Consider the following 27878-nt stretch of genomic DNA (forward strand, 5'->3'; position numbering starts at 1 on the left):
AGACCAGAAGGCAAAAGCGAAAGAGACGCTAGCCGTGTGGAAGACTAGAAGGCACAAGCGGAAGAGACGCTCATGGAAGAAACCCATAAGGCAGAAGAGGAAGAGACGCTCATGGAAGAAACTACCGTCATCACTAGCAGAAACTTCTGAAACTCCTGTCGTCAACCGGCTTAAGTGGCAAAACTAAACCCGCAGCCCGCACTAAATAAGATGCGACATAAGACAAAAGGATGACATGGCAAGAATTTTATGAAGGGAGAGGAGATGAGTTTTCACTAGGATGAAGCTGAGTGTACAATTTCCAAGGCAATGGAACGTGTTGAAACTGACAATGAGGGCTAGAGAGTTTCATTTCATCTATCTGACTGTGCTCAATCATGTTCGTCGTAATCCAATGCTATGAGTTATGAAACCGTGAAATGAAATTGAGCACTAAAAGAATCTATTTTATTCACTAGTTCTAACCCCTTTGTAGTTGATACGACAGTCTTGGAAACCATACAATGCAACTTGACACTAAGGATTTCTTCTTTCTCTCCTCAACTCTAATGTTGCATCATCATTTTGCTTACATAGCACCATTAATGCTATAGAAACCATCATAGTTATCCCGTTAGGATTGCATGCCTTAGAGACATATACCATCTACTCCCTCCCTCTCAAAAAAGGAAGTGATGTTTTAGATTTTTTAGGACAAATTAGTACTCAATTGAAATTATTCATGTAACCCTATTTATTGAAGGTATGATGATCCATACTACTCAAGGAATAAGCTACTAATTAAAAGAAATACATGGAGACATGCAGGCTACAATCTCAAGCTGGTGTGGATCCCAAGAACTAAAACATCAAATTTTTTGGGACAATTTTGAGCCCTAAACCAAGGGTTCATTGGACACAGGGAGTACAATGCATAGTATCATACTTTAACATCCAAAAGGCAATTAATTACTATGGTAAAAAATGTTATATTTTCAGGTAATTTGATAGAGATCCTGATCAGTTAGAGCGGGTAGACCCAAACCAATTATTGGTTAAACAAGTAGCTCCAAAGCAAAGTAAGCTGGCTAGGAAAAAAAGAGAGAGGAATACAGAAAAACAACTACATCTCCATAGGCCAAAGCAAACAGAATAAAGATCACGAGTGAATGGGAAGTGATGCAACGGATATGACGCAGGCACATGATGTTCACGCTAAGAGTAGGGACAGATCTAGGGATTTATCAAGGTCTATTGACCCTAAAAAATCTGTAAATCCTTTAGTAGTGTTGTAATTTAAAGAAAAATTATGTCCGAGTGCATATAAGCCGACCATTTGGTGTGTACTTCACAAGACCATTTTGTGTGCACTTTACAATACGAATGAGCGTGACGCTCGTCTTTATTTGGCGATATCAGTTACCATTCTTATCATGTAGGGCTCAGAATCACCAGGGTATGTGACCATGATCCATGACGAGAAGCTAAATTGTCAAGACACTGAATTCTGAAACGTACAGTTCAGAGTTAAAAGTCACGCATGTTCGACACTTTTGAGACTCTTTATAACATTTCGGAGAAAAGAGCCTTCTGTTTTTTTACAACACAAAAAAAAGAAGAAGAAACACATCACCACGGGTACAACATACATCTCCGTTAAAGCATACACAGGACAGAGGAAACATAGTAGCAGAATCTCCGAGCACAAAGCTACACCTAGTTCGTAGAACGGAGAAAAAAAGATGGCTCTGGCAGTAAACACAAGAACGAAACACAATATAGTGGTGCTGAGAAGCTCCAGACTTCAATCACCATGTAAAGCATTTGACGGGGCCTGACTTTATTAGTAGTACCTACGCCAGTATTCGATCACAGGATCGAGAGGGATCATGCATCGGTTGATGCCTGGGTCACCAAAGCGTGTCGATGGCAGGTGTGTTGCTGTCGAGTCCAGCCGCAAAACTGCATTGGGAAGAGCTCACCTGTTACTGACAGTGCGGTGCATCCATGGTGGCAGGTTGCCGCTGTTTGCTTGTACAGGAGCAGGAGACGGTTCAGGCTCAGATTCTCCTGCCCCTCTAGGTTGACATGACCTACAATTGTGACGATGAGTACATTAAGTAATTATGCTGGACCACTATTGTAAAGTGCAGTGCACAATGGAAATACCTTTGACAGATTTAGCTAGCAAGGTGAAACCTTATTCTGTTTTCAGGTATGCTTAGCATTCAGCAAAGCTACTCAGGCATGTGTATTTCTACCTTTAACCAATACCCTTCATAAATTCTTCATTTATTAACAAATCTTGGCATAGTTAATCATCAGTGAAACTACTACTTATTATCAATATTTTTTGCTAGAAATGAAGTGCAACATTTCAGTTTAGTTGTGTGCAGTAATGAATTCAGTGGAAGCATGATACCCAATATTTAGAGTTGGCATGGAATCTGGAACCATTGGTGGTGACAGTGATGGGGAGCTTGTTGATGCTCCATTTTGCTGCTCCCGGAGGTGTGCGTTCATTAAAGCATTGTTTTTCTCCTTCTCTGCCTCCATGAGCTGTTTTCAAAAATACAATTACCATCAGGGTCTGACGTCCTAGACCAACATTGTCTTTTTTTTAGAGGACATAAACGAGAAAGGAAACTTTACCTTTTGCAGGACACCATTTTGATCTGTAAGTGCTTTCTCCTGCACACATGAAGACAATTGATTGTAAAGATTCACCACAAATCTTATCAGCAATCAATATTCTGGGATTCTTACAGGTTTGTTGCCAGACCAGCAATAGTTACAACAACTAGTCTGCTCAAGCACTTCGACCTGAGTGCTTTCTTTCTCATTATCCTTTTCACTATTTCATGGTAAAATGCCACTCATAGTAAGCCATTTCCTAAGTTTAGGGCGTTCACCGGAGATCAGTTTCACGTCCAATTCAAACTAACTCATTTCATGCCCCCTCCCCCCTATTCCACCCATGATGCAATGGTTATCAGTTTGTCCTGTCTCCCACTTGAAAACTAACTTGCATTTCCTAAAAAATATCGAAGGGTGACCCACACAGATTCACGTCTTCCACTGATGTGTTCCCTATCTGAGACTTGTACAGATAGAGACAAAACTTGATTCTGGTTTAGAGTATATTTCTGTAACAGTTACGTTCAAAATATATTTCTGTAGCAGTTGCATGATGAATGGTGGCAGCAGATTGCCAATGTTAAACTACATTGAAAATACATTAATCTCAATGAAACATTTGCTCTCATTCCCCAAGCATTCCCCAAATTCTGGAGGTGTGCTCGTAACAATAATTTTCACTAGTGACTCATGTAACACATGCAGAATGCGAGGTACAAGGGAATCTAGAGTGTAACTGACCTTTTTCTGAAGCTTGGAAATTGAATCGAACATGAGCTGATTCTGTACCAAAAAAAACAAAGCTATAATATAATAATTGACTAAGACGTTAGTGAATAACCAAATTAGCTGTGCACCGAACAACAAATTTAACCCCAATTTATTCACCTTTCTTGACCTAATATGCTTCAAAGAACTGTCCAATTGTTGCTCCAGTTGCTGGAGTTCTTTTATGGTCAGTGAATCCAATTGTTCTCCTAACAGATGCCTTCCGTTGGGAATAGACAGATACAATAAGTCAGAGTCAGTAAACATTATCATAACAAGGGTCATCTTGAGCAAGTCTGCTGTACCTTTGACTCTTCTGAAGTGCATCAAGTTTGGATTTTAACCGGACATATTCATCTCCCCAATTTGCCTGGTATAAAATGGACCACACATATCAATGCTCATTTTGCTGTAACAATAGTTCTCTGATAGTTATAGTAGATATTCCCATAACTATACCTGGTCTTCAATACTTGGGTCAAGTACTGCTCTTTCTTCAAATGAGTACCGCTGGTAACGCTCAAGAATGCCTTCCATGCTGCAAAATAAGTATCATATAGCAATGTCATGTTCCAGCAAAAAATATTGTGGTCTCATTTTAGAACATAAAATACTAAGACAAATAGCCAGGTACAATTTTGTTTTTCTTGTACTTTTTATATTACTATATTAAGTATATTAGTCTTGCATACAAGTACAAAACAACAAAATTCACGATGCACGACATTCAATACATCAAGATTTAATTTCTCCCTATTTAAGAAATGCAAGATGCCAAGATGTATACAAGTATATTCTCCCCATTCCAGAACCAGAATTCCAGAAGACATTGGATGAATCACATGCATAACTAGATGCAAAGCATGGTTGTGGAAAAACGTGTGTCATCACATGCACATAAGTGGGTTATTACTTATTACTCAATGAACAAATGGTGCTTCATATATAGTTGCATGAACTCAGAAAGGCTGTTTTAGAACAATGAAACAAGTCAAGACTACATAATGATGTAAAAATAACTCTAAAATGTAGCGAGCTACTCAGTTGCTTGCGCAACCAAAAATTTACATCACTTTGACACTATAATCAGGTGGATCGATCTAATATAATATTTTAGACAGATTTGGTATCTACCTTCTTTGTTGGGACTGAGCAGTAAAGTTTGTAACATCTTCAGTAAATTAGCAAAAGTATAGTGATATATACATTTTTTAGGAATCGGTTGATATTCTCAATTCAGACTCGTAACTGTAATTAGCACAGTTTTCTATAATCCACAACATATAAAAATGGCTCTACCTTAAACCACATCATATTATTTTTTCTAAAATAAAATTCATTACCGGCTTAGGTATGACCTGTAGTTTCAGCTAAAGAAAAATGCATCAAGTTTTACCATGACTCAAGCCGCAATCTCTATCAAGTTTGGATCTTATCACCAGCACATATCGCTCGTGTGCAAAAGCTAAAACGTGCTTATTGTTTTGTTAACATACATATTTTCTCTCCAGCATTAGAGAGATAATCCAGAGTAAGTTATCTTTCAGTGAAATTTTCCCTGAATCAATCAGTTATATATGAATATGCTGCAAGGACAGAATATGTACTCATGCCAATTTATTCTCCTAGAATCTAACTTGTAGCAGCATAAGGTCAAATTGTGCTATAATCAAGCATCCATTTTCTATCATAGCCGTGTTGTTTACTTACTAAATAAAGGAACTAAACTTGAAACTGTACTTGAATATGGGCCAAAGAATCAAACTAATGTTTAAATATTACGATCACCTTGCACACCACTTATATAATACTAAAATGTGGAACACGGACAGTCTCTTAATATATGACACACATGCATGTATCACAGACACAGCACGCAAGAGCAGAATTGTTCTTCTGGAATTTCTGAAAATATTTGGATAAGTCATAACAGTTGTCCATAACTCTTCTACAGCATGGCAGCAACAGCTATTTCTATAGAAACTAGAAAAGTCTTGGCGCGGCTTTGCCGCGCCCTTCTTGGACTGCGACAATCTAGCATTTTGGTGTTACCCTGGTATTGTTACTTGATTTAAACATGTATGTTTTATAGCGTGAATTAACATTATTAACATTTATGTCAAAAGGTCACAGCAGTTTAGTAACAAAGGGCCAGTACTTAGAGCGAAAGGTTGGTCTACGAGATCATACATTAAACCACTACTGGTATACGAGGATTCTGATGTTGAACTAAGTGTCATGGTTAATATTTACAGCAGAATCATAATCAGGAGTTCCAATATTTCCTCAAAATATCATTCCAAGGATGGAGTGATCAATACTTTATACGTATACCATGTAAAGGCAATAATGTGCCTAGCTTACCTTGTCCCATGTATGCAATGATCAATGCTTTATACACCATGTAAAGGCAATGTGCCTAAGCAATTTTGTCGGAGAATAATTTACCATATATTGCTTATAGGATGGAATACAGGAAGAATGAGCTTGCCTTATACTTTATTCACCTATACCAACAACTGTTTAAGAAAGATCATGGTATCATTACTAACCTGAAAAGAGTAGAAGGGTCACCTTATAGTGAAGAGGCACTCCAAAGATGGAGGTATATGAAATCGTGGTATCAAAGTTGGCAAAGGTAGTTCAAGCCAGCGCTCAAGGGTTAATACCATCTATGGCACCACAAACAGTATCAGAATAAATATGGCAAAAGCTATTTCGTGACCAGTCGCGCTCCTGCGTGACCGCGCGACGCGTGGCGCGGCCTGGCCTGCTTGCATAAGTACGCGGCCTGGCCTTGCTTGCATGCGTACACGGCCTGGACGCTTGCACGTGCGTCTCGCGTCATGGTCTGCTTGCACGTGCGTCTCGCGTACATACGGCATGGCCTGCTTGCACGTGCGTCTCGCGTACATACGGCATGGCCTGCTTGCATGCGTGACTCGGCTGCTTGCATGCGCTACGGAGCGTACGGCGGCAGTATTGCGACGCCGTTTTTTTTACTTTTTGTTTTCTTTAGTTTTCATTTTCTATTTTTCAATTTGAGTTAAATTTCTTGGCTGTCAACTTCAGTTTCAGTTTTTTTTTTTCAATTGTATTTTTTCAATTTCAGTTTAATTTCTTGGTTGTCAACTTCAGTATTTCACTTATTATTTTGAGTGTGTTGTATTTTCAGTTTCTATATTCTAGTTTTCAGTCTTTTTTTCAGTGTTTTTTTAGTTTCAGTTTTCAGTCAAGTTTTTTTTTTTAGTTTTCAGTCTCCATTTTAGGTTCAAATGTTTTCCTAAATACTGCATATTAATTGCCTCACCTACAATGTATAAGTTGTCAGAAAAGAGTAGCCATTACACACATAAGTTGCCACAAAAGAATTTGTCTCTCAGCTTGTGCAACAGCTTCCATGTTTAGGTTCGTTGCAATAATTTGCCCCCAAGTTGTAGAACTATAGTATTACATGGTAGTAACTCCTTTTAATATCCCCCAGCTTGTGCATACTGTGGAATAACATAAGTATATTTTTGAGTTGCAACTTTAATAGTAACTTCTTTTGATTTTTTGCCCCCGAGCTTGTACATACCATGTAAAAACTTTAGTATATTTTTTAGTAGCAAGTTTAATATTACATGATAGCAACTCCTTTCATAAATCTCCTAGCATCTTTTTACACATAAATTGCTATTGAAATAAAATTCTTTGAAATATAGGCAAGTGTGGTATATTTTTGTTCGTCTCGTCACGTAGAACACACCGGTGAAGACGGTATTGAAAGCAGATACAACATTAAAAATTATAGCCGTTCAAGGAAAAAACGTTGTGCTTTTTTTTCGTTTCAGCTGACAGCTAGCTGGCTGCAAATGGATACTTTCCTAAAACGGGATTGGTCGGGTCACCGAGGAGAGGAGTGGAGTCACGCGGAGGGTGGTCGCGCTCTCTCCTAAAAGCGCAACGGTTGCACGTTAACCTGGCCCAATAAATATGGATGAGGTTGAGAAGTGTAGAGTATCCTAAGCAAATCCTGGTGGCAAATAAATCAGATATTCCAAAGATAAGAGCATATTCCTGATAAGGCAATGCAATATGTAAGGGCTTATTTGGTAGAGCTCCGAGTTTAGCTAAAAACAGCTTCAGTTGTGGCTCTATCTGTGGAGCAGATTCACTTGGAGAGCGGAAACCGTTTTTTGGACTGTTTGGCAAAATAGGTTCTCCAAATAGGCGAAAAAGGTAAAATATCCAAACTACCCCCTTTTTTCCTTTTTTTCCTTTCCTTTCCTTTCTTTCTTTTTTTCCCTACCTTATCCGTCGCTCGTGGTCCAACCGACGCGCAGCGCGAGACGCGACCTTGGATCCCCTTCTACCTCCTCGGCCGCCGCATGCCATCTCATCGAGGCTCGCACCTGGGGTCGCCCGGTGACCTGCGCTCCCGTGACTAAAGATGTCAACGGGGACCCGATCCTTGATTCTCCGCGGGGAATTCCTCCATTAGGGGATGGGCATGGGGGGAAATTAATCCCCACATGGAAATATTTGGTAGGAAGGCTGTCCCCGTCGGGGATGGCGGGGACGGGGATGGTTGCCTAGTCCCCGACCCCGATCCCCGCCAATCCGCCCCGCGAGGCCGCGAAGCACGCAGCAGGCGCCGGCCCATGTAAAGGCCCAGTCGCGGAGGTATATAACGCGCCGTCCAAACCCTAATTCTCCAACACCCCGCTCACGTCGCGTAGCTCCACGCCCGCCTCCTCATCTCTGCTGGCGCCCCCCCTCCCTCACCCGCACTTCACGGCGCTCTCCTCCTGGTCACTCCCCATCCGGTCACTCCCTCCCTCTTGCGCGGCCTCTCCCAGTCTCCCTCCCTCCAGTGCTCTCCTCCCGGCTCCCTCCCTCTTGCGCGCCCTCTCCTCCCTCCTTCACGGCGTCGTCCTCCCTCCATAGCGGCGTCCTCTCTCCTCCCTCCGGCGTGGATCATGGTGGAGCGGCCCTCACAGCGCTCAGCGACGCAGATCCATGCTGAGGCCGGGTGGATCTATGGCGGGGCAACGCGGATCTAGGCCAGGCCCGGGCGGATCCTCGGTGTGGTGGCCCACCCGTGGCGGCATCACGCGGGGCGGCACGGCCTCCCTCTCGTGGGTACGAGCGATGGCGTACCCCGACAGCGGATCCTCCCTCTACCTCGAGCTCTACGGCGGATCTGGCCAAGGAGCACCTCCAGCGGCGGCGGATCCTCCCTCTCCCTTGAGCTCGGCGGCGGATCTGGCCGAGGAGCACCTCTAGCGGTGGTGGATCTGGCCGAGGAGCACCTCTAGCAGCTTCTCCAGGCGGATCTACGACCGTGGTGGTCAGATCCGCGAACGAGGTGGCCGCTCTTGGCCGCGTGCTCGTCGATGGCGTCCATGACGGTGGCGGCGAGCGTGCTTCACATGTTGCAGGGATGGGGATCCCCGTGGGGATTAAATCCCCAAGCAGGGACAGGGATGGGGAAGAAGTGCTCCCCATGAGCCTTCACGGGGACGGGGACGGGGGAAATTTGCCCCCGTGGGGACGGGGATGGGGCAGTAACCCCCGACGGGGAATTCCCCATTGACATCTCGACCCGCGACCTCCTCTTCTACCTTCGGTCGTTGAACGCCATCTCACCGACGCCCGTGCCTGGTGTCGGTGTTTTTGGACCACCGACGAGTAAATTTATATTTGCACATGTGGCTCGGATGATGTGCTCGGAGGACACAAGGGTTTATACTGGTTCGGGCGGAACATCCCTACGTTCAGTTCGCTGCTGCTCGTGTTACCGACACTTGGTTTGCAGTAGGGGTTACAAATAGGCGAGAGAGGGAGAGGATCCCAAGTCTCTGGTGGAAGGAGTGAACAGGTGTTGAGAGCTCGCTTGTCGCTCGGCCGTGTGTTCATGTCGCGCTCTTCTCTTCCCCATCCCCGGTAGGGGCGCCCTGCTTTCCCTTTTATAGGCAAAGGGAAAACGAGGGTTACAGAGGATAAAAAGGAGAAAAACGAGAGAGAGAAGAAGGCTTCCATGGTTGCCGGATCCTTCTCCTTCATGTGGGTCCCACCGATCCTATAGATGTCGATAGGGACGGCTCCATGTCATAGCCCTATTCGTCACTGGCGCCATGTGTAGGCGTCATCTGCCGGTCATGGCGTTCCACTCCGTCCCGGTGGACGTCATGGTGAACTAACGTGCCTATCAGCGTCCGTACGAGGATTAGGCAGAATAGCACCGGTACGTCTGGCACTGTTCTTGATGTGAATCCTTAGGTATGACCCATCATGGCCACGGGTTACATCGAGGCATGCCAGCCTCTTCTTTGGCATCAGAGTTTTAACCCAGGCCCATACGCTTGGACCTGAAGTGGTTGGCGGCAGTATGGGTCCCCGTCAGATGAGATGGAACCCGCGTCCTCGAGGTCCGATGAGACAAAACCTGCATCCTTGGGGTTGGGCGAGATGGAGCCCGCACCCAAGGGGTCGGGCGAGACAGAGCCCGCACCCAAGGGGTCAGGCGAGACGGTGCCCGCGGCCTCGAGGTCGGGCAAGACGGAGCCCACGGCCTCGAGGTCAGGTAAGACGGAGCCCGCGGCCTCGAGGTCGGGCAAGACAGAGCCCGAGGTCGGGTGAGACGGAAACCACGTCCTTGGGATCGTGCGAGACGGAGCCCGCACCCAAGGGGTCGGGTAAGACAGAGCCTGCGACCTTGAGGTACGTCCAGGAACAATGGAAGACTGTGGATAATGAAATTGTCACTATCTGCTCCACCGGCTTAGCAAGCAAGCCAATAATCCTCGAGCCATAGTCCGAGGTTTGTTTCCCTAGAGTATTTTGGGATGTTGGTCGATGGTCAGTACCACGGTGGGAAGATGGTATTGAGGATGTGTCGGCCAAAGGCCTGAGGTCCCAGCAAGTCAGGGCTTGGGCTTCGGTAATCGCCGCTGTCATAGCATCCGCCACGACGAGGGTGGTAGTCACATCTAGCCTCCTCCCTTTCACTACCGTGGGCACGCATGCGGGCATCCAGTGTGTTGCACACATCATGGTGGAGGCCGAGATGATCATGCACCAGGGCCGTAGCGCGTGGCCTACCGCCTTGCTGCGCCTGGTGGACTAACACGTCCCTATCGGGTCGCTCTGAGGGCACGGGGGCTAGCTGGCGTTGAGCTCATGTCGTCGAGAAAATGAGCTCTCGGATTGCTGCGCCGCCGCACGCTGGAGTAGCGTGCAAATCTCGCGATGGTCCCGACGATCCAAGGGTGTTACGGGCTCCGAAAGCCCCCTGAGCAAGGCCACCATGGCTACGATGTTCTGGCTTGCCCGGGTGAAGTGTGGGAGGGCTTCCTCATCCTCGATGATCCTCCGGTTCATGTTGCGGGCCACGGCACACGCACGCCCATCGTCTCCATGGCGCTCGAGCTTCGTGCGTTCCTGCTCGAGCTGGAGTTGCTTCTTCGAGCTCTTGGTGCTGCGCCATGAGCTGCTCTTCCCGTAGGCGAGGTGGGGCCCCTACATCCCCTCGACCTCGTCGTCGAGGTCGTTTGTTGGGGTAGCCCCTCCCTCGTGGATGCTTTCGATGTATCCCTCAAGGGTACCTGCCATTAAACATTCTCACGAGGGGTGATGGCTCCCCCTGCTAGAGTCAGAGTCAGAGGATGACTCTTATTCTCCCACAAGAAGGTTGTGGAAAGATTCCACGACGTATTCGGTCATCCCCATAAACTCATCGTTCGTAGGGGATGGGGGCGTGTGCTGCGCCACAAGGTGGCCAATGGTCTCTACGGTGTTGTGCAGACCGAACGGGAGCGCTATCAGGGCGCTCCGGATGAGGTATTCAGGAGAGAGCGGCTCTCCTCTGACAAGTTGTGTCATGACATTGGAGAATAAGAAGGTGAGGCGGCGCAGGTCCTCCTGGGATGGTTAGGGTCCTAGGAAGGCGCCGAGCTGGCGCTCTAGCCTCTCGTAATCAAAGCCGAGGAGCTGGTCGCTCCCGGGGGCATGGGCCTCCGGTGCGTGCAGCTACAGCTCCTTAAATGCCTTGGCGATCGCGTCGAGGCCGGTGGAGTGGAGAGCTTGGAGGGCGACGTGAACCTGTGCCAACTCTCCCTCCGTCGTAACGATGAAGTCTAGGTTCTCGAAGCGCACATGCGCACCTGGGATCCAGCTAACGCCGTGACTAGCCATCCGAGGCCTGATGTGGATGTCGAGACGCGTAAAAAGCCCCTACCTAGCATGCCAACTGTCGATGTTTTTGGACCACCGACGAGTAAATTTATATTTGCGCGTCTAACTCGGATGGTGTGGTCGGAGGACATAAGGGTTTATACAGGTTCGGGTGGAACGTCCCTACATCCAGTTCGTTGCTCGTGTTGCCAGCACTTGGTTTACAGTAGGGGTTACAAACAGGCGAGAGGGAGAGGATCCCAAGTCTCTGGTGGAAGGAGTGAACAGGTGTTGAGAGCTCGCTTGCCACTCGGCCATGTGTTCATGTCAATCTCTTCTCTTCCCCATCCCCGGTAGGGGCGCCCTGCTTCCCCTTTTATAGGCAAAGGGAAAGCGCAGGTTATAGAGGAGGAAAATGAGAAGAACAAGAGAAAGAAGAAGAAGGCTTCTAGGGTTGCCGGGTCCTTCTCCTTCATGTAGGTCCCACCGATCCTGTAGATGTCAATAGGGATTGCTCCATGTCACGGCCATATTCGTCACTGGCGCCAAGCGCAGGCATCATATGCTGGTCATGGTGTTCCACTCCATCTCGATGGATGTCGTGGTGAACTGATGCGCTTGTCAGCGTCCGTACGAGGATTAGGTAGAACAACACCAGTACATCCGACAATGTTCTTGATGTGAATCCCTAGGTATGGCCCATCATGGCCACGGGTTATATCGAGGCGTGCTAGCACTTCCCTGGCGTCAGTGTTTTGACCCAGGCCCATACGCTTGGACCTGGAGTAGTTGGTGGCGGCATGGGTCCCCGTCGAATGAGATGGAACCCATGTCCTCGAGGTCGGGCTAGATGAAACCCACATCCTTGAGGTCGGGAGGGACAGAGCCCGTGACCTTGGGGTCGAGCGAGACGGAGCCCGTGACCTTGGGGTCGGGTGAGATGGAGGCGGAGCACCAGGTCCCCACGTTGAAGGGCTGACCCACACTCGACGGTTGTGGTACCGACGCAATGCTTGCTGGTACTTGGCCGAGCAGAGGAGGGCAATGTCGCGCGCTTTATCTAGCTGGTCCATGGCATCCTCGAGGGATGCCTTGGCTCCCTGTTTGTCGTACGCCCTGACCCTCGGCGCTCCATAATCGAGGTCGGTCGGGAGGATAGCCTCGAAACCATAGATGATGAAGAATGGCGTGTAGCCGATGGCCCGGCTGGGGGTCGTCCTCAGGCTCTAGAGCACCACGAGAAGCTCCACGACCTATCGTCTATCAAACTTGTTCACGCGCTCGACCTACTCGTTCATGCGGGGGTGCGCCACGGTGGCTCAATCGACGTGGATGTGGTATTCATCGCAGAATCGAAGGAACTTTGTTCCGGTGAACTGCATGTCATTGTCTGTGATAATGGAGTTTGGGGCTCCAAAGCGATGGACGATGTCAAGGAAGAATAGCACAACTTGCTAGGACTTGATCGTGGAGTCGGTCGAGCCTCTATCCACTTTGTAAACTTGTCTACAGCGACAAGCAAGTGCGTATAGCCCCCGAGCACCCTCTTGAGACGTCCGACCAGATCAAGCCCCTAGACCATGAACGGCCACATGATAGGGATCGTCTAGAGTGCTTGGGATGGCAGGTGGGTCTGCCGAGCATAGTATTGACACCCTTCATAGGTACGCACAATCTATTCAGCATCGACTACTATGGTCGGCCAGTAGAAGCCTTGTCAAAACGCGTTTCTGACCAGGGTCCTAGGTGCGGCGTGGTGTCCAACCCCACCGTGGATATCACTCAGCAACTGCTTCCCTTGTTCGATGGGGATGCAGCGCTATAGGATTCCGGTGTGGCTTCGCCTATAGAGCTTGCCCTCAATAACAACAAAGGACTTGGCGCGACGCGTGAGCCGCCGAGCCTCCATTGTGTTCGTCGGCAGCGCCTCACGGAGGAGGTAGTCGAGGTAAGGCATCCTCCAGTCAGCCAGAGGGTCAGACTCTATCGCTGGATCCTCGTTAAGCTCCATGACTTCGGGGTCGGATGGAGCCACCGGCTGGTTAGCCCTCGAGCCTAGGGCAGGCGACCCGTCACCGATCTATTCTAGCTCCTCATAGCAAACCGAGGCCTTGTACTGATCGCTGGCAAAGACGCCCGTCGGCACCGGCTCTCGGCCGGATGTTGTTTTCGCTAGCGCGTCGGCTGCCACGTTGAGACGCCTCGGGATGTGATTAAGCTCGAGACCATCGAACTTGTCCTCTAGCTAGCGGACTTCTCGACAATACATAGCTATCTTGGTGTTGTGGCAGCTTGATTCCTTCATGACTTGGTCGATGACTAGCTAGGAGTCGCCCCGGACATCAACCCATCGAATACCCAACTCGATGGTGATGCGTAGGCCGTTGATGAGTGGCTCATACTCAGCCATATTGTTGGAGGAGGGGAAATAGATGCAAACCATGTACCTCATGCGTACCCTGAGGGGCGAAACAAAGACTAGCCCCGCGCCGGCGCCTTTCTTCATCAACGATCCATCAAAGTACATCATCCAGTACTCTTGGTCGACGACTGCTGGCGGTATTTGGATCTCGGTCCACTCTGCAACGAAATCAGCCAGCACTTGGGACTTGATGGTCGTCTGAGGGGCTTATGAAATGCCTTGACCCATCATCTCGAGTGCCCACTTCACGACTCTTCCTGTGGCACTCCGATTTTGGACGATCTCATCAAGAGGGAAGGACGTCACGATCGTCACCGGATGCGACTAGAAGTAGTGACGCAACTTCCTCTTGGCGATAAGGATGGCGTACAGGAGTTTCTAGATTGAGGGTAGCGAGTCTTGGAATTGGACAAGACCTCGCTAATGAAGTACACGGGATGCTGCACTTTGAGGGCGTGTCCCTCTTCTTCTCTCTCTACCACCAGGACGGTGCTGACCACTTGCATGGTGGCCACAATATAGAGCAGAAGTGATTCCCCATTGGTTGGGGGACTAGGATCGAGGCCTTCGTCAGGAGCTGCTTGACCTTATCAAGTGCCTCCTAGACCTCGGGCGTCCATTCGAAACGGTCGGACTTCTTCAGAAGCCGATAGAGGGGGAGACCTCATTCGTCGAGGCATGAGATAAAGCGGCTAAGCGCGGCGAGGCACCCTATAACTCGTTGTACTCTCTTTATGTTCTAAATCGGGCCCATCCTCAAGATGGCCGAGATCTTCTCCGGGTTGGCTTTGATGCCATGCTCGGAGATGATAAAACCCAGCAGCATACCCATTGGGGTCCTGAAAACGCACTTCTCAGGGTTGAGTTTGATGTCGTTTGCTCAGAGTTTCACGAAGGTCTACACTAGGTCGGCTACGACCTGGTCAGCCTGTTTGGACTTGACCATGATGTCATCCACGTAGGCCTCAACGGTCTGCCCGATGAGATCTCTGAAATACTTGAGCATGCAGCGTTGGTACATAGCCCCCGCGTTCTTCAGGCCGAACGGCATTGTGACGTAGCAGAACGATCCGAATGGGGTGATGAAAGATGTCGCGAGCTAGTCGGACTCTTTTATCATGATTTGATGGTACCCGGAGTACGCATCAAGGAAGCAAAAGGTTTCGTACCCTGAGGTCGAGTCGACTACTTGGTCTATGCGTGGCAAAGGAAACGGATCCTTTGGACATGCTTTGTTGAGACCCATATAGTCAACACACATTCTCCATTTCCTACTCTTTTTTCATACAAGAACAGGATTGGCTAACCACTCGGGGTGGTATACTTCCTTGATGAACCCTACCGCCAAAAGCTTCATAATCTCCTCGTCGATGGCCCTTTGTTTCTCCTCGTCGAAGCGACGCAGGCGCTGCTTCACCGACTTGGAGCCTAGCCTAATTTTCAAGACATACTCGGCGACTTCTCTCGAAATGCCTAGCATGTCCGAGGGTCTTCACGCAAAGATGTCTCTGTTGGCGAGGAGGAAGTTGGCGAGCGTGCTTTCCTATTTGGAGGAAAGCGTGGTGCCGATGTGCAACACTTTGCCCTCAGAGCCGCTGGGGTCTATGAGGACCTCCTTGGTGCCCTCTATAGGCTCGAAAGACCTAACCAATCGCTTGGGGTTGGGCGCTTCATCGATGACCTCCTCCCTGATGGCCGCAAGCTCTTTGGAGGCGACAATTGCCATAGCATGTTCGCAGCACTTGACCTCGCACTCGTAGGCACGCTGGAAGGAGGTGCCGATGGTGATGACCCCACATGGACCCGGCATCTTCAACTTCAGATAGGTGTAGTTGGGGACAACCATGAACTTCACGTAGCATGGGTGTCCCAGGATGGCGTGGTAGGTCCATGGAACCCGGCCACCTCAAAGGTAAGGATCTCCGTCCTATAATTGGTCAGATTTCCAAAGGTGATGGGTAGATCTATCTGTCCAAGTGGCATAGCCTGCTTTCCAAGCACGATGCCGTGGAAAAGCGCCCCGGTCGGCCAGATGTGTGATCGGTCGATGCCCATGGCATCGAGCGTTTTAGCATACATGATGATGAGGACATTGCCACGCTGGACACACCGACGCCATGGTCTTCCCCAAGTTGCAATTCGTTCCCAACTCAGCTGCCACGACACCCTCGGATTCAGCAGACACGTCGTCACTGTTTCGGTCATAACTTCCTCATACGACATCGAAACGGGCCGTTCTTGGATGCGTTGGAAAGGGGATGACGACGCCGTCGTTTTGGATCTGGTCCCAGCTCCAGAAGGTCCGTGGATCATTCTGTGTGACCACGGCAAGGTGCTGCGTCACCTATTTGGGCCAACTTGGCCATGTATCGTGTCGGGCCTTAAGCCCAAGTTGTGGGCGCCCAACCCCTGGCCGTCCCCAACCCTAGGTCGAGTCTTAGACTATAAATACAGCCGCCGCCGCTGCTACACAATTGGGTTTTGTTTAGAGTTTAGTTTTCTATCGAGAAACTGAATCGTTCATTGTAACTGTGGTGACAAATCCTTTTACAGTGATCCAGGGCCCCCGTTCTTGATCTCCTCCACTGTGTCGATTAGTCCTTTGGAACCGAGTTTTTGAACCCTCTATTGATATTCGTGTCATTCATATTTGCAATTTCAGATTGCGTGTTTTACCTTTTTGCTTGTGCTCTTCGATTCGCTTGCAGGAAAAGCCTTCTTGGCGAGGTTAATCAAGTTGTGCTTGGTTGATAACCAACGGAGCAGTGGTGTAACGGTTGCAAGGTTCGAATCGTGTCTGATTTGAAGCCGGATCGCCAACGTCGAGATCTCCACAAATCGAACTTATCGGCTACCTCTCGGAAGATCGGGCCTATACTCATCAATTGGTATCAGATATTTCAGGTTTACCGCGAGGTATAATCTCGTTTGCCTTAGATTCATATTTGTTCATTACCTAGAGTCCACAAAAAGCCCAAAAATATTTCAATTTCTGCTGTCCTATCGTCCTTTATGCCTTTGCAATTTCGTTTCAGATTCGTGTTGTTGAGTTTGTGTCCGTGGTCGAGTCTTGTTGCTGGTTTAGGATTGTGTTCGTGGTCGTAGTTCAATCGCCCGTTGCTGTGATTTTGTTTTCTGCCGCTATCCCATCCACCGTTCCCAAACAACAAGTCGAAGCCACCACATTACTCGACTTGCCCCGCTAGCCGCCTTGTGTAACTTCTCGCCGCCGCGCAAACCCTAGATAGGTTGCTAGCCGCTCTTATTTTGCCTGCATCGCAGCCCTCCTTACATCATCAGGCGAATACCTACTGCTGTGATCGGTGTTAGAGTTTAGGGACGCTTTGCCCTAACTGCCGCCGCCGTGTTGTGCCTCCCGGAAAACATACCTTGAGATACCTTCGGTAAAACAGGCATAACTTTTCGCTCATTTATCAGAAAAATCTGAAATTTTTTCAGCAGCTTCTTGACACCATTCGGACCCGACCCAAACTCGGCTTCGCCCTATTTGGTTTCATCAGAATTGCCAAAAAAATTCAGGAAAATATAGAAAAAAAATTGTCAAAGTTTTTGCACGCTTTTCAGAGAACGTGCTGAATTTCTGTAGACCACATCCCACCTCAGTTGTAGGTGCCAATTTTTGTGGTTGCATCTTTTGTGATCCTTGTTCAGAGAAAAGTATAAAAAAAATAGTGAAAAACAAAAAAGTTTGTTTCCTACTAGTGCCTTTTGGAAAAATCCGGGAAAAAATCAGGAAAAAAGAGAAATCTGGGCTATTTGCTTGTTCTGTGAGTTCTTTCGATCGTCCTTTGTTTTCACCTTGTTGCGCTACGTCTCGACACGTCTTAGCCAGCACCTGTGATTTGTACTTTGGATCCGGATTGAACAATCGTTACTCTGCACTCGTTAATTGCTAATCCTTGCTGTCATATTGTGTGCCTACCCATAGCTCTACATATTCTTCTGTCAGCACAGGTTCATCTTGCAACTGTTACCCACGCTCAACAACAGATTGCTTCGCCACTTTGGTTTTGCTCCTGTTTGGCGTTGGTAAGAATACAGGCAAGACGGTGGTAAGCCGCTTGTGATTTTGCATTCCACTTTCACCACCATCACCACCACTTGTTTCCTTTTAGTTGATAGGGATAATACTTTGGTGTTGTCTTTTTCTATCTTCTAACCATGGCAGGAACTCCGACGGACTTCAATGAGTGCGTGTCCAAGGGCGAGCTTGCAACGTTCATGACTGAACAACGCAATCTTATGACCGAGCTGACGCGCAACGTGAACAATCTGGTCACCCGCATTGAACAGCTTGAGCAACGCCCTCCACCTTATCGTGCTGATGATGAAGATGAGGATGTTTTTGGTGATGAAGATGCGTATGCTGACGGTGGTCCCCGTCGTCGCCTCAACTTCAATCGTCGCGGTATGGCAGGTAATAATCATGGTAATAATGATCCTTTTGCTAAAATTAAATTTAGTCTACCTCCTTTTGCTGGTAATGTTGATCCAGAGGCATATTTAGATTGGGAGCTTGCTGTTCAACAAAAATTTGATTCTCATAATGTTCCTGTTGAGCATAGAGTTAGACTTGCTACTAGTGAGTTTACTAATTTTACTTTGTTCTGGTGGAGTGATCTTTGCAATGCTAATAATGCTGCTGCTGTGCCACAAACTTGGAATGTTTTAAAGCAACGTATGACATCTCGTTTTGTTCCTCCTTATTACCAACGTGATTTACGTTTGAAACTACAAACTTTAAAACAAGGTGATAAAGGAGTAGAAGCATACTATCAAGAATTGCTTATTGGTTTAGCACGTTGTGGTATAAATGAAGATGATCATGATGCTAGTGCTAGATTTTTTGGTGGTTTAAACCATGATATACAGAACATACTTGATTACAAAGAATGGCGCAATTTTTCCCAATTGTATCATCTTGCTATTAAGGCAGAACGAGAAGTACAGGGACGCAAACAACACCAGCTTTTCAGGTCTAACAATGGGAGGAATTTTCAGCAGCGTTCCGAGCCGGAGACGCCCAAGCTTCCTGTTGCACCACAGCCATCTACACCTCCATTTTCTTCCGGGGTAAGTAAATTGTCTAATGTGTAGTTTCCACAGCTGAAGAAAGGTGGCACTCCGGGTGCTTCTACTAGCTCCTCCTCGTCCAGCTCTAAAATCATTTGCCACCGATGCAAAGGCATGGGACATGTCATGAAGGAATGCCCCAGTCGTCGCGCTTTCATTGCTACCGAGGATGGATATGTAAGTGCTAGTGATGTTGAAGATGATTTAGCCCTTGCTGCTAACATTGATGCAGATCCCACCGAAGGCGATCAAGACAAGGAGGCCATCACCATTGACTCCGTGGCTGCTGCCGCGGACTACCCTAGCCTTCTTGTGCAGCGTGTGTTCAGTACACATGTGGTACATGAAGAAGAGATGAAGATCCAACGCCACAATTTGTTCCACATGTATCTCATTGTGTAGGGTTGTCGTGTTCTCACTATCATTGATAGCGGGAGTTGCAACAACTTGGTGAGTTCAGATTTAGTTGACAAGCTTGGCTTGACCACACGACAACATTCGTATCCATATAAACTTCAATGGTTCAATAATAGTGCTAAGACTAAGGTATCTAAATCAGCACGCATTAGCTTTTTCACAGGCTCTTATCATGATACTGCTGATTTTGATGTTGTCCCTATGCAAGCTTGTTCCATTTTGTTAGGTCGCCCATGGGAATTTGATAATGATGCTTTACACCATGGTAGAACTAATACATACACTATCATATATAAGGACAAGAAAATTACATTGCTGCCTTTGTCTCCTACGGATATTATTAAACATGCTAATGAGATTAAAAATAAACCTCCAACAGACATTGCTAAAAATAATGGGATTAAGTTCAAAGGAGGTGCTTTTCTTGCTACAACTCTAGCTACTGCTGAGTTATGTGATAATCCTGATGCACCATGTTATACTATGTTTTGTCAACCTTTTATGTCTCGTGCATTGCCTGCTGTCACTAACCTTTTGCAGGAGTTCGTTGATGATGGGATGGAGTCGAGGACGACTCCAATTCTACAAGGAGGGGATGATGAGGACATCGCCAAGATGGAGTCGAGGACGACTCCAATTCGAGAAGGGGAGGATGATGAGGACATCGTCACGCTGGACACACCGACGCCATGGTCTTCCCCAAGTTGCAATTCGTTCCCAACTCAGCTGCCACGTCACCCTCGGATTCAGCAGACACGTCGTCACTGTTTCGGTCATAACTTCCTCATACGACATCGAAACGGGCCGTTCTTGGATGCGTTGGAAAGGGGACGACGACGCCGTCGTTTTGGATCTGGTCCCAGCTCCAGAAGGTCCGTGGATCATTCTGTGTGACCACGGCAAGGTGCTGCGTCACCTATTTGGGCCAACTTGGCCATGTATCGTGTCGGGCCTTAAGCCCAAGTTGTGGGCGCCCAACCCCTGGCCGTCCCCAACCCTAGGTCGAGTCTTAGACTATAAACACAGCCGCCGCCGCTGCTACCCAATTGGGTTTTGTTTAGAGTTTAGTTTTCCATCGAGAAACTGAATCGTTCATTGTAACTGTGGTGACAAATCCTTTTACAGTGATCCAGGGCCCCCGTTCTTGATCTCCTCCACTGTGTCGATTAGTCCTTTGGAACCGAGTTTTTGAACCCTCTATTGATATTCGCGTCATTCATATTTGCAATTTCAGATTACGTGTTTTACCTTCTTGCTTGTGCTCTTCGATTCGCTTGCAGGAAAAGCCTTCTTGGCGAGGTCAATCAAGTTGTGCTTGGTTGATAACCAACGGAGCAGTGGTGTAACGGTTGCAGGGTTCGAATCGTGTCTGATTTAAAGCCGGATCGCCAACGTCGAGATCTCCACAAATCGAACTTACCGGCTACCTCTTGGAAGATCGGGCCTATACTCATCACATGATGTTGAGGCCGCTGCCTCCATCCATTAGCACCTTGGTGAGCCACTTCGTGCCGATGATCGGGTTGACCACGAGCGGGTATCTTCCCGGCTACGGGACGCTTTCTGGGTGGTCGGTTCGATCAAAGGTTATGGCGGACTCCGACCATCGGAGGAAGGAAGGCGCAGCCGACCCAGCCGTATAGACCTCACGGCGCGCAAGCTTTTGGCGGCGCTTGGGGTCGTAGGCCGCTAACCCTCTGAAGATCATGAGACAGCCATCCGGCGTCAAAATTCCGTCGTCTTTCCCCTCGGCGTCGTCTGCGGCCGGCTTGGGCTCCTTCCTAAGCTCCCCCTTGTTGGAGCCTCCGAACAAGAACCACTTCATGAGGATGCAATCCTTGTATAGGTGCTTGACGCGAAAAGCATGGTTCGGGCATGGCCCTTCGAGCAGCTTCTCGAAGTCGTTCAGGGTACCCTCGGTGGGCTTCCGACCCCCTTGTGGTCGGTAGTTGCCACGAGCGAGCCCTCACGCCGCTGCTTATTCTTCTTCTTGTTGAAAAAGTGTCACGAGCGCCCCCACAGAAAGGAGGGAGAGGAAGTTGCTCGGTGGTGGTTTCGGCGAGAGTCTCCGTAGAGCCCTAGGACTCAAAATATGGATTCTCCTCCATGATGGTCTAGAGGGATGCTCCGGGGCATCGGCCGATGTGTAGCATGTTGACAGCCGGCAGGAGCTGGTCGGCGAGAGGGTGGACATCTCCAACATGGTCAGCGAATTTGCCCATTAGGGCATCTTGGTAGGTGGCGGCGATGTTGGTGAGCCCAAAGGGTAGGGCCGTAACCCTTGGAGTTTTCCAAGCAGCCTCCTACAGATCTAGATCGAATGGTGGTTGGCGCTGAACGAGAGTGTCCAGAGCCGATTCGGCGATGGAGAGGCAATCGACGAGCTTCTGACCAACCTGATCGATGGATGCAATCAGATCACCGTTGTTGATTTGCCTCCTCTGGTAGCAAGGAAGCGGGCGGCGAGTTGTCGATGAAAACAACCTCGGAGGCGGTTCCGAGATCGGATCTACAGTCGCGGGTGTTGGGGTGATCGGCGCAGAATCGATCTGCACCGGCTCGATGAGCTCTCCGACTCCGTCAGCGTTGATGATCCACGAGATCGATCCGACCGTGAAGATCTGGCCGAGCTGCGGGAGGGATGAAGAGCCTATGGAACGTACCATCTTGTTCGATATAGAAACAACACGCACACCCCTACCTGGCGCGCCAACTGTCGATAGAATATCGTCGGCAGTCCTCCGAGGGGTATCCCACGAAGGTAGATTGATCGGTAGAGAGGCGTATAATCAAGAACAAGAATGCAACAGAGACACACGAGTTAGACAGGTTCAGGCCGTCAGTATGACATAATACCCTAGTCCTATGTTCTGTTGGATTGTATTGGCTATCGTATGATATTGCGTGTGTTTGGAGAGGGTCCCTGCCCGCCTTATATAGTGTGGGGGGCAGGGTTACAAGTCGATTAGATCTAGGAGATAATCGGAAAGTAATAACATATTACAGGAATCATGGGATCATACGTATCCTAACAGATCTCGTAGTATCTTTAGGATATCTTCTCGGTGTCTTGCAAGAGATGCCGAGCAACGTCGTGCCCCGCAAGGCTTCGTCTAGTGGGCTGGGCCGCCCCTGGGGGCGCAGCCCATGTGGTCTGTCGTGGGTATCTGGAATCGTACCCCCACAGCGACCCGCACTCCCGTGACCCCCTCTTCTACCTCCGGACACCGCACGCCATGCCGCCGCCCACGCCTAGGGTCCGCCCGGCGACCCGCGCTCCCACGGTGGCAGCCCCCGACAACCAGCGCTCACTCGGTGGCGGCCCTCGGCAACCTGCACCTGCACGGCCAGTGTGGGCAAATCTGCCATCGTTCTGCGCCTGGACCCACAACAAGTCACGGAGCCGGGGAAGCTAGTTTTTCTGGCTCCCTCCCTCTCTCCACTCTCCTCTCAGCGCCTTTTCCAGGGTTTCGCGCGAGGAGCGCCTCCATTTTTTGTCATTTGGTTGAGGGAGCCAAAAAACAACTCCCGGAGTTGTCCGAGAATCTATACCAAACGGCCCCTAAGAACTCATTATCTCTAAAGACTGCATATGTTGCATTCATAGGGGATTTACAAATTATTTTTTGTAACACAATATTTAGTAATATGTTTAACATCGAAAGTAAATGCAGATAATCTATAATAATAAATCAAGGTGAGTGCAAACAATTTCCAGGGCAGAAAATTTTATTTATGACAACAATTCCAACAAACCAAGAATAAAACAATTTTGGATAGTGCAGGTGAGTTTGATGCTCCTTGCTTGGCTCTTGGCCTTGCATGGGCCATGGTTCCATGTCACACTTCCATATTGGCACCAATTCCATGCATGCATCCAGGTTGCGTTCAGAATTGATCACTTGGACGATCATACTAAAAAAAAGTGTCGAGGACCCACAGATGGAGACAGAACAGGCTCGTAACGGGTCTCCTGAGCCCGTCTCGACGATGTGACGGGGAAGTCCCGTGGCCCGAGGCCAAGACGCCGTCTCCAGCAGCGTTGTATGGGTAGCTGGCGTCCCCAACCCGAGGGCGTGGATCCAGTGCGCGCAAGCGGTCGTGGCCTTCCAACCTTCAACGCCGGCGCCGGTGTCCGCTCCCGTCGTAGGCCGCCGCGGCCCTCGTCAGGCCCCAGTGCATCCGTACGTTGCTCGGCATCTACATGTTGCCTGCCTAGCTTCTTGCGCCCACGCGGGCAGCATGCCGCAGATCAGGCCCGTCTCCGCTCCCAGTGAAGGCCCCCGGCTGCAGATGGCACCTATGTCGTCCGTCGTGCCTTGTGTCGTGGAGAAGAGGAACTGCTGCTTCATAAGCAAACCCACTGTTCGCAACCTTATTCAGTTTGGCGGATTCAGGGAACCGTGTTCAGTTTTTCAATTTGCTAGTTGTGATTCAGGGAACCATGTTCAGTTTTTCAATTTGCTGGTTGTGATTGTGTTCACAGGAAAGAATCTCCAAATTGGTGGGATGCAGGCTTCTCAATTTTGCTGTGATCTGAGCCATCAACTCAGGCAGATTTTGTCCAGGTGACAGGATGCATTCCTACAGATTTATCAATCTTGACAAACCTACATCATGGGTTTCATATAAGGCTGAAATTCAGAAGTTATTACTAACAATCAGCATACAAAAACACTGAAACAGAGTGTCTGATATTGTTTCAAAAAAAAACAGAGTGTCTGATGTACTAAAGTTCTCGTAGATGAAGCTTTTTCCATGGCCTGTACAGTTGTTCCCTTTGGCTTTCAGTTAGCTTCTAATTATGCATCTATTTTATTTAGATGAGGTATGGACTATGGGAATATGTTGCTGCCAGTATGTTGTTTAAGTTCTGAAAATTACGGGTTAAAAGTATGTTGATTGCAGTTTTGGCTTCAAGTGACAGCAGCATCCTTGTGTACATCTCGGTGCGAACTAGCTTATGTACATCTTGCTGACAGCATCCTTGTGTACATATGGCAGCAAGTTAAGTTTATCCATGCTTTGAATCATTTTCAATCAAACGGCAACACAATGGTATACAAATTGATACTCATGATTGATCTTGGCTACATGCGAAACATTAAGTGCCTATAGACGATTCCTCGTGTCTCTGGGTTGTATGACCTGTCTTTTTAGTTGTCTGCATGTTAGATTCCAGTCTCTTAGAGACGACCTCCCGTCTATGGGTTGTACAATAACTACAGGGTTGCAATTGCGGAGAGAAAAGGAAGTTATTAGTGCATAAAATGGATCTAACTCACCTTATTCAATAGCATGCCGCAGTCCCGTAGGATTTAGTGCATAAAGAGTTTCTCTCACTTGTGCAACAACTCCTCCAGGTATTGATTGTGCCGCCTTAATCTAATCCAATCCAATCTCATTGAACTAACAGAGAGAATGGACATGATTCAGCTGCACTTAAAATAAGCCGCAGAACTGTCCACGAACAGGGGAACAAGACTACAGCAGAACTGAAGTAGCGGGACTGCAGGGCTGCGAGGTTGGCTGGTAAAGGCCTTTGCTGATAGTTTCACCTAGCTTTCTATTATGTGTCCATTGTATATTGTCCAAACTCAAAGGCGACGCTTTCATCTGCGTAGGAAACTGTCTAATGTCTGCTACTTGCTTTTATCTATTGAATGAAACTGAGCATTCTATTAATAAAGGATCAGCTCTTTATAATAGGAACATGTATCAGTCTTTTTTTTTGCAGGATTGAAAACTGAAAGTTCACTTCAGTAAACCAAAAAATAGGCACAGGGCATGTTCCGGGTTACCCGACGTTATGTTCGAGGTCAGGGACGAATTGATGAGCACATTGCTGGCCTTCTCTAGGCTCTCGAACTGCTGCAGCACCCACTGATGTCTGATGTTACAGTGGAATACCAGGCACTATTTCCACTTCTTGGGAAACAGAGGCATGTCGTTTAACCAAACCTCGACAGCTAGAATCCCGAGCGTGAACAACTCTCGCAACTGAGGTCTCGAGCACAACACAGGCAGCTGCTACAGGTAAAGGCCGAGCGGCAGAGATCATGGTATTCCGGATGGCCATTTCATCGAACAATATGGGCTGTCTCTCGAGCCTGCTAGCGGTTAGCCTGCTATGTCGTGGCTTCCGTCACCCGTCAGTGCTGCCGCGCAGCACCGCTGCCTCGGCCGCCATGCTCCTCTCATCGGGCCGTATCTGCGCAAAAGATGCCGAGGCAACAGGGAGGGGTGCATCTTTGCGGCCGAATCGGCGCGGACGGCGGAGCATGTCGAGTGCGGAGGACGGCAGTTGAGATGGCTAAGCGCCGCAGCATATCGTAGTGCTGGAGAGGTGCACGTATTATTGACGTGCGCTGGCCGCTGCAACCGCAACGGCTGCTGCGCAATACGCGAAACGGAGGGAGGCCGCGCACGGGAATGAGGAGGGAGGAGGGGCTTCCACTCGACTCGCACGCGCTAGTGCTGTCGCCTGTTGCCAGTGAATCGTATCCGTGTCGCGTCGTCAACTACGGAGCAGCTGGGGACGGCGGAGGTAACGGGAGGAGGAAGAGGCGCGCGCGGCGGCAATCGGAGGACGGAGTCCGGCGCGGCTGGTAGAGAGAGGCCGAGGATGAGGGGAGTGGGTTCGCGAACATTCGCGACCGTCGGGTTTGCGTCTTAATGGGCAAGACCCGAGGCAACCCGGAATCGACACGTGGCAAAATAAGGCGTTGGATTCGTTGGTGCAGATTTCGTTCTTGTAAGATTTGTTCAGGTTATCACAGACCATCTGAAAATCAGCGAGATGCACATATACAAGGAACATCGAAGGACCAAACAGTATACTAATATTCCTCATCATGCATTCATTAGACAATAGCAGTGCTTCCTTTGGCAGAAATCATGCTGGAACAATACGCCTACTTGATACTGAAGAGTTTAATCGCATGATGAAAAAAAATACTTTGATAATCAGAATCCTACCAGCGACTGATCCCAGTTATATTTTGTGGCTGACATTCCTTTTCACAGTATTTATGAATCAAATAATCCTGACCTCTTTCTGCACTACCAAGTTGAGTCTTCATAATAACCATTAGGCAGTCAGCTCAAGGCTTGGGACTTACTTTGCATGGGCTAATTGCCATTCACCAGCACTACTACTCATAACATTCATACTTCAGTTTGCAACGACAGTATCGCCAAGTCATAATGCATGTCAAAGAAAAACAGAAAGACTAAATAGGCTATGACCAAAGGGGGGGCTACAAAGGGGGGCTATGACCGTCGGGTTTGCGGATCCAGAGGGGCGGTTACTTAGCCTCAAATCATCATTAATCTCTAACCCTAACCCTAAATCTTTGTTATTTAGCCCATTTGTTTCCGTCCTGCATGCGCCACTGTGTACGTACGTACGAAATAACCAGCAAGCGATTCCACGATCGAATCATCTAAAGCGATCGTTGATCGAGCACAGCTCATCCATGCAAGCAACTAGAATTAATCCACACAGAACCAACATGTAATAACAACCATACATGCCTGCATCTACAAACACCTCCCACAACTCAATCCCCATCCGAAGTTCGACGAACGCGGCGGATTGGCACATGAAAAATGATCCCAAAACCATGCGTTGAAGCACACCCAGCGCTCCAAACCCCAAGCGGGCGATCATAGCAACCGGCACCGGCAGGAACAAGAGAGGGGATCGAATACGTATACCTGGAATGGCTAGAGTACTCGTAGAGCTTCCCCTTAGTGGAGAAGACGATGAGCGCGACCTCTGCATCGCAGAGCACGGAGATCTCGTGGGCCTTCTTCAGCAGCCCGTTCCGGCGCTTGGAGAAGGTCACCTGGCGGTTGATCTTGTTCTCGATCCGGCGCAGCTGCACCGGCCCGCGCCCCATCTCCGCCGCCTCGACACCTACCCTCTCCCGCTCGCTCTCGGCGCAGCAATGGCGATGGGGACGTGTGGGAAGAGGAAGACGGGAAAGGAAGGATCAGGTGGCTCTCGTCTCTCGACTCGAGTGGTGCGCAGACAAGAAAGAGCTAGGAGAAGAGGAAGAGGAGGTGGGCTGTTTCAGATGGGGAGGAGAGTGGTTTTGGTTTCAGATGGGGAGGAGAGTGGTTTTGCCTGACCTGCTGTCAGCTGTCGTGTTTTGATTGGATGAGGGGATTTAGGAGCGGCGTGGAGGCAGATGGACCGTGGCATCACGAGGGGGATCGTTATTACGGGCCAGAAGGATGGGCCCAGCGAGGCCGGCGTGCGAGTGCTGCGCTCGTCAGGGCGCGCGGGGCAGGGATTGCTCGAGCCCGTCGTAGGCCGGATGGGTGAGGCTGTGGGTAGGCCGGCTCCGCGGTGAGAAATGGTTTTCCTTGACCCTGTGCCTGTCGGGGCACAAGGGAG

At 48.7% G+C, this 27878-nt stretch overlaps 1 protein-coding gene across 1 annotated transcript; it reads right to left on the bottom strand.

Annotated features, from left to right (window-relative positions):
- Positions 1 to 1528: 1528 nt before the first annotated feature.
- Positions 1529 to 27566, bottom strand: LOC136542600 (MADS-box transcription factor 18-like). Its single transcript, XM_066535111.1, has 8 exons — positions 27194 to 27566; positions 3844 to 3922; positions 3690 to 3754; positions 3505 to 3604; positions 3358 to 3399; positions 2632 to 2670; positions 2402 to 2538; positions 1529 to 2072 (listed from the first exon to the last, which is right to left on the bottom strand). Exons 1-8 carry the CDS (start codon positions 27376 to 27378, stop codon positions 1958 to 1960), a joined length of 762 nt encoding a protein of 253 aa, XP_066391208.1. The 5' UTR covers positions 27379 to 27566; the 3' UTR covers positions 1529 to 1957.
- Between the last annotated feature and the right edge of the window lie 312 nt (positions 27567 to 27878).

This window comes from Miscanthus floridulus, chromosome 3 (assembly GCF_019320115.1).
Source record: "Miscanthus floridulus cultivar M001 chromosome 3, ASM1932011v1, whole genome shotgun sequence".
NCBI lineage: Eukaryota > Viridiplantae > Streptophyta > Magnoliopsida > Poales > Poaceae > Miscanthus > Miscanthus floridulus.

Excerpts from the sequence above, each read along its gene's own strand:
- LOC136542600 (XM_066535111.1), bottom strand. The coding sequence starts at position 27,378 with ATGGGGCGCGGGCCGGTGCAGCTGCGCCGGATCGAGAACAAGATCAAC. Across the intron at positions 3,605-3,689 it reads GCACTTCAGAAGAGTCAAAG|GCATCTGTTAGGAGAACAAT; the intron begins GTACAGCAGACT and ends TCCCAACGGAAG. Across the intron at positions 3,400-3,504 it reads AGCATATTAGGTCAAGAAAG|AATCAGCTCATGTTCGATTC; the intron begins GTGAATAAATTG and ends TTTTTGGTACAG.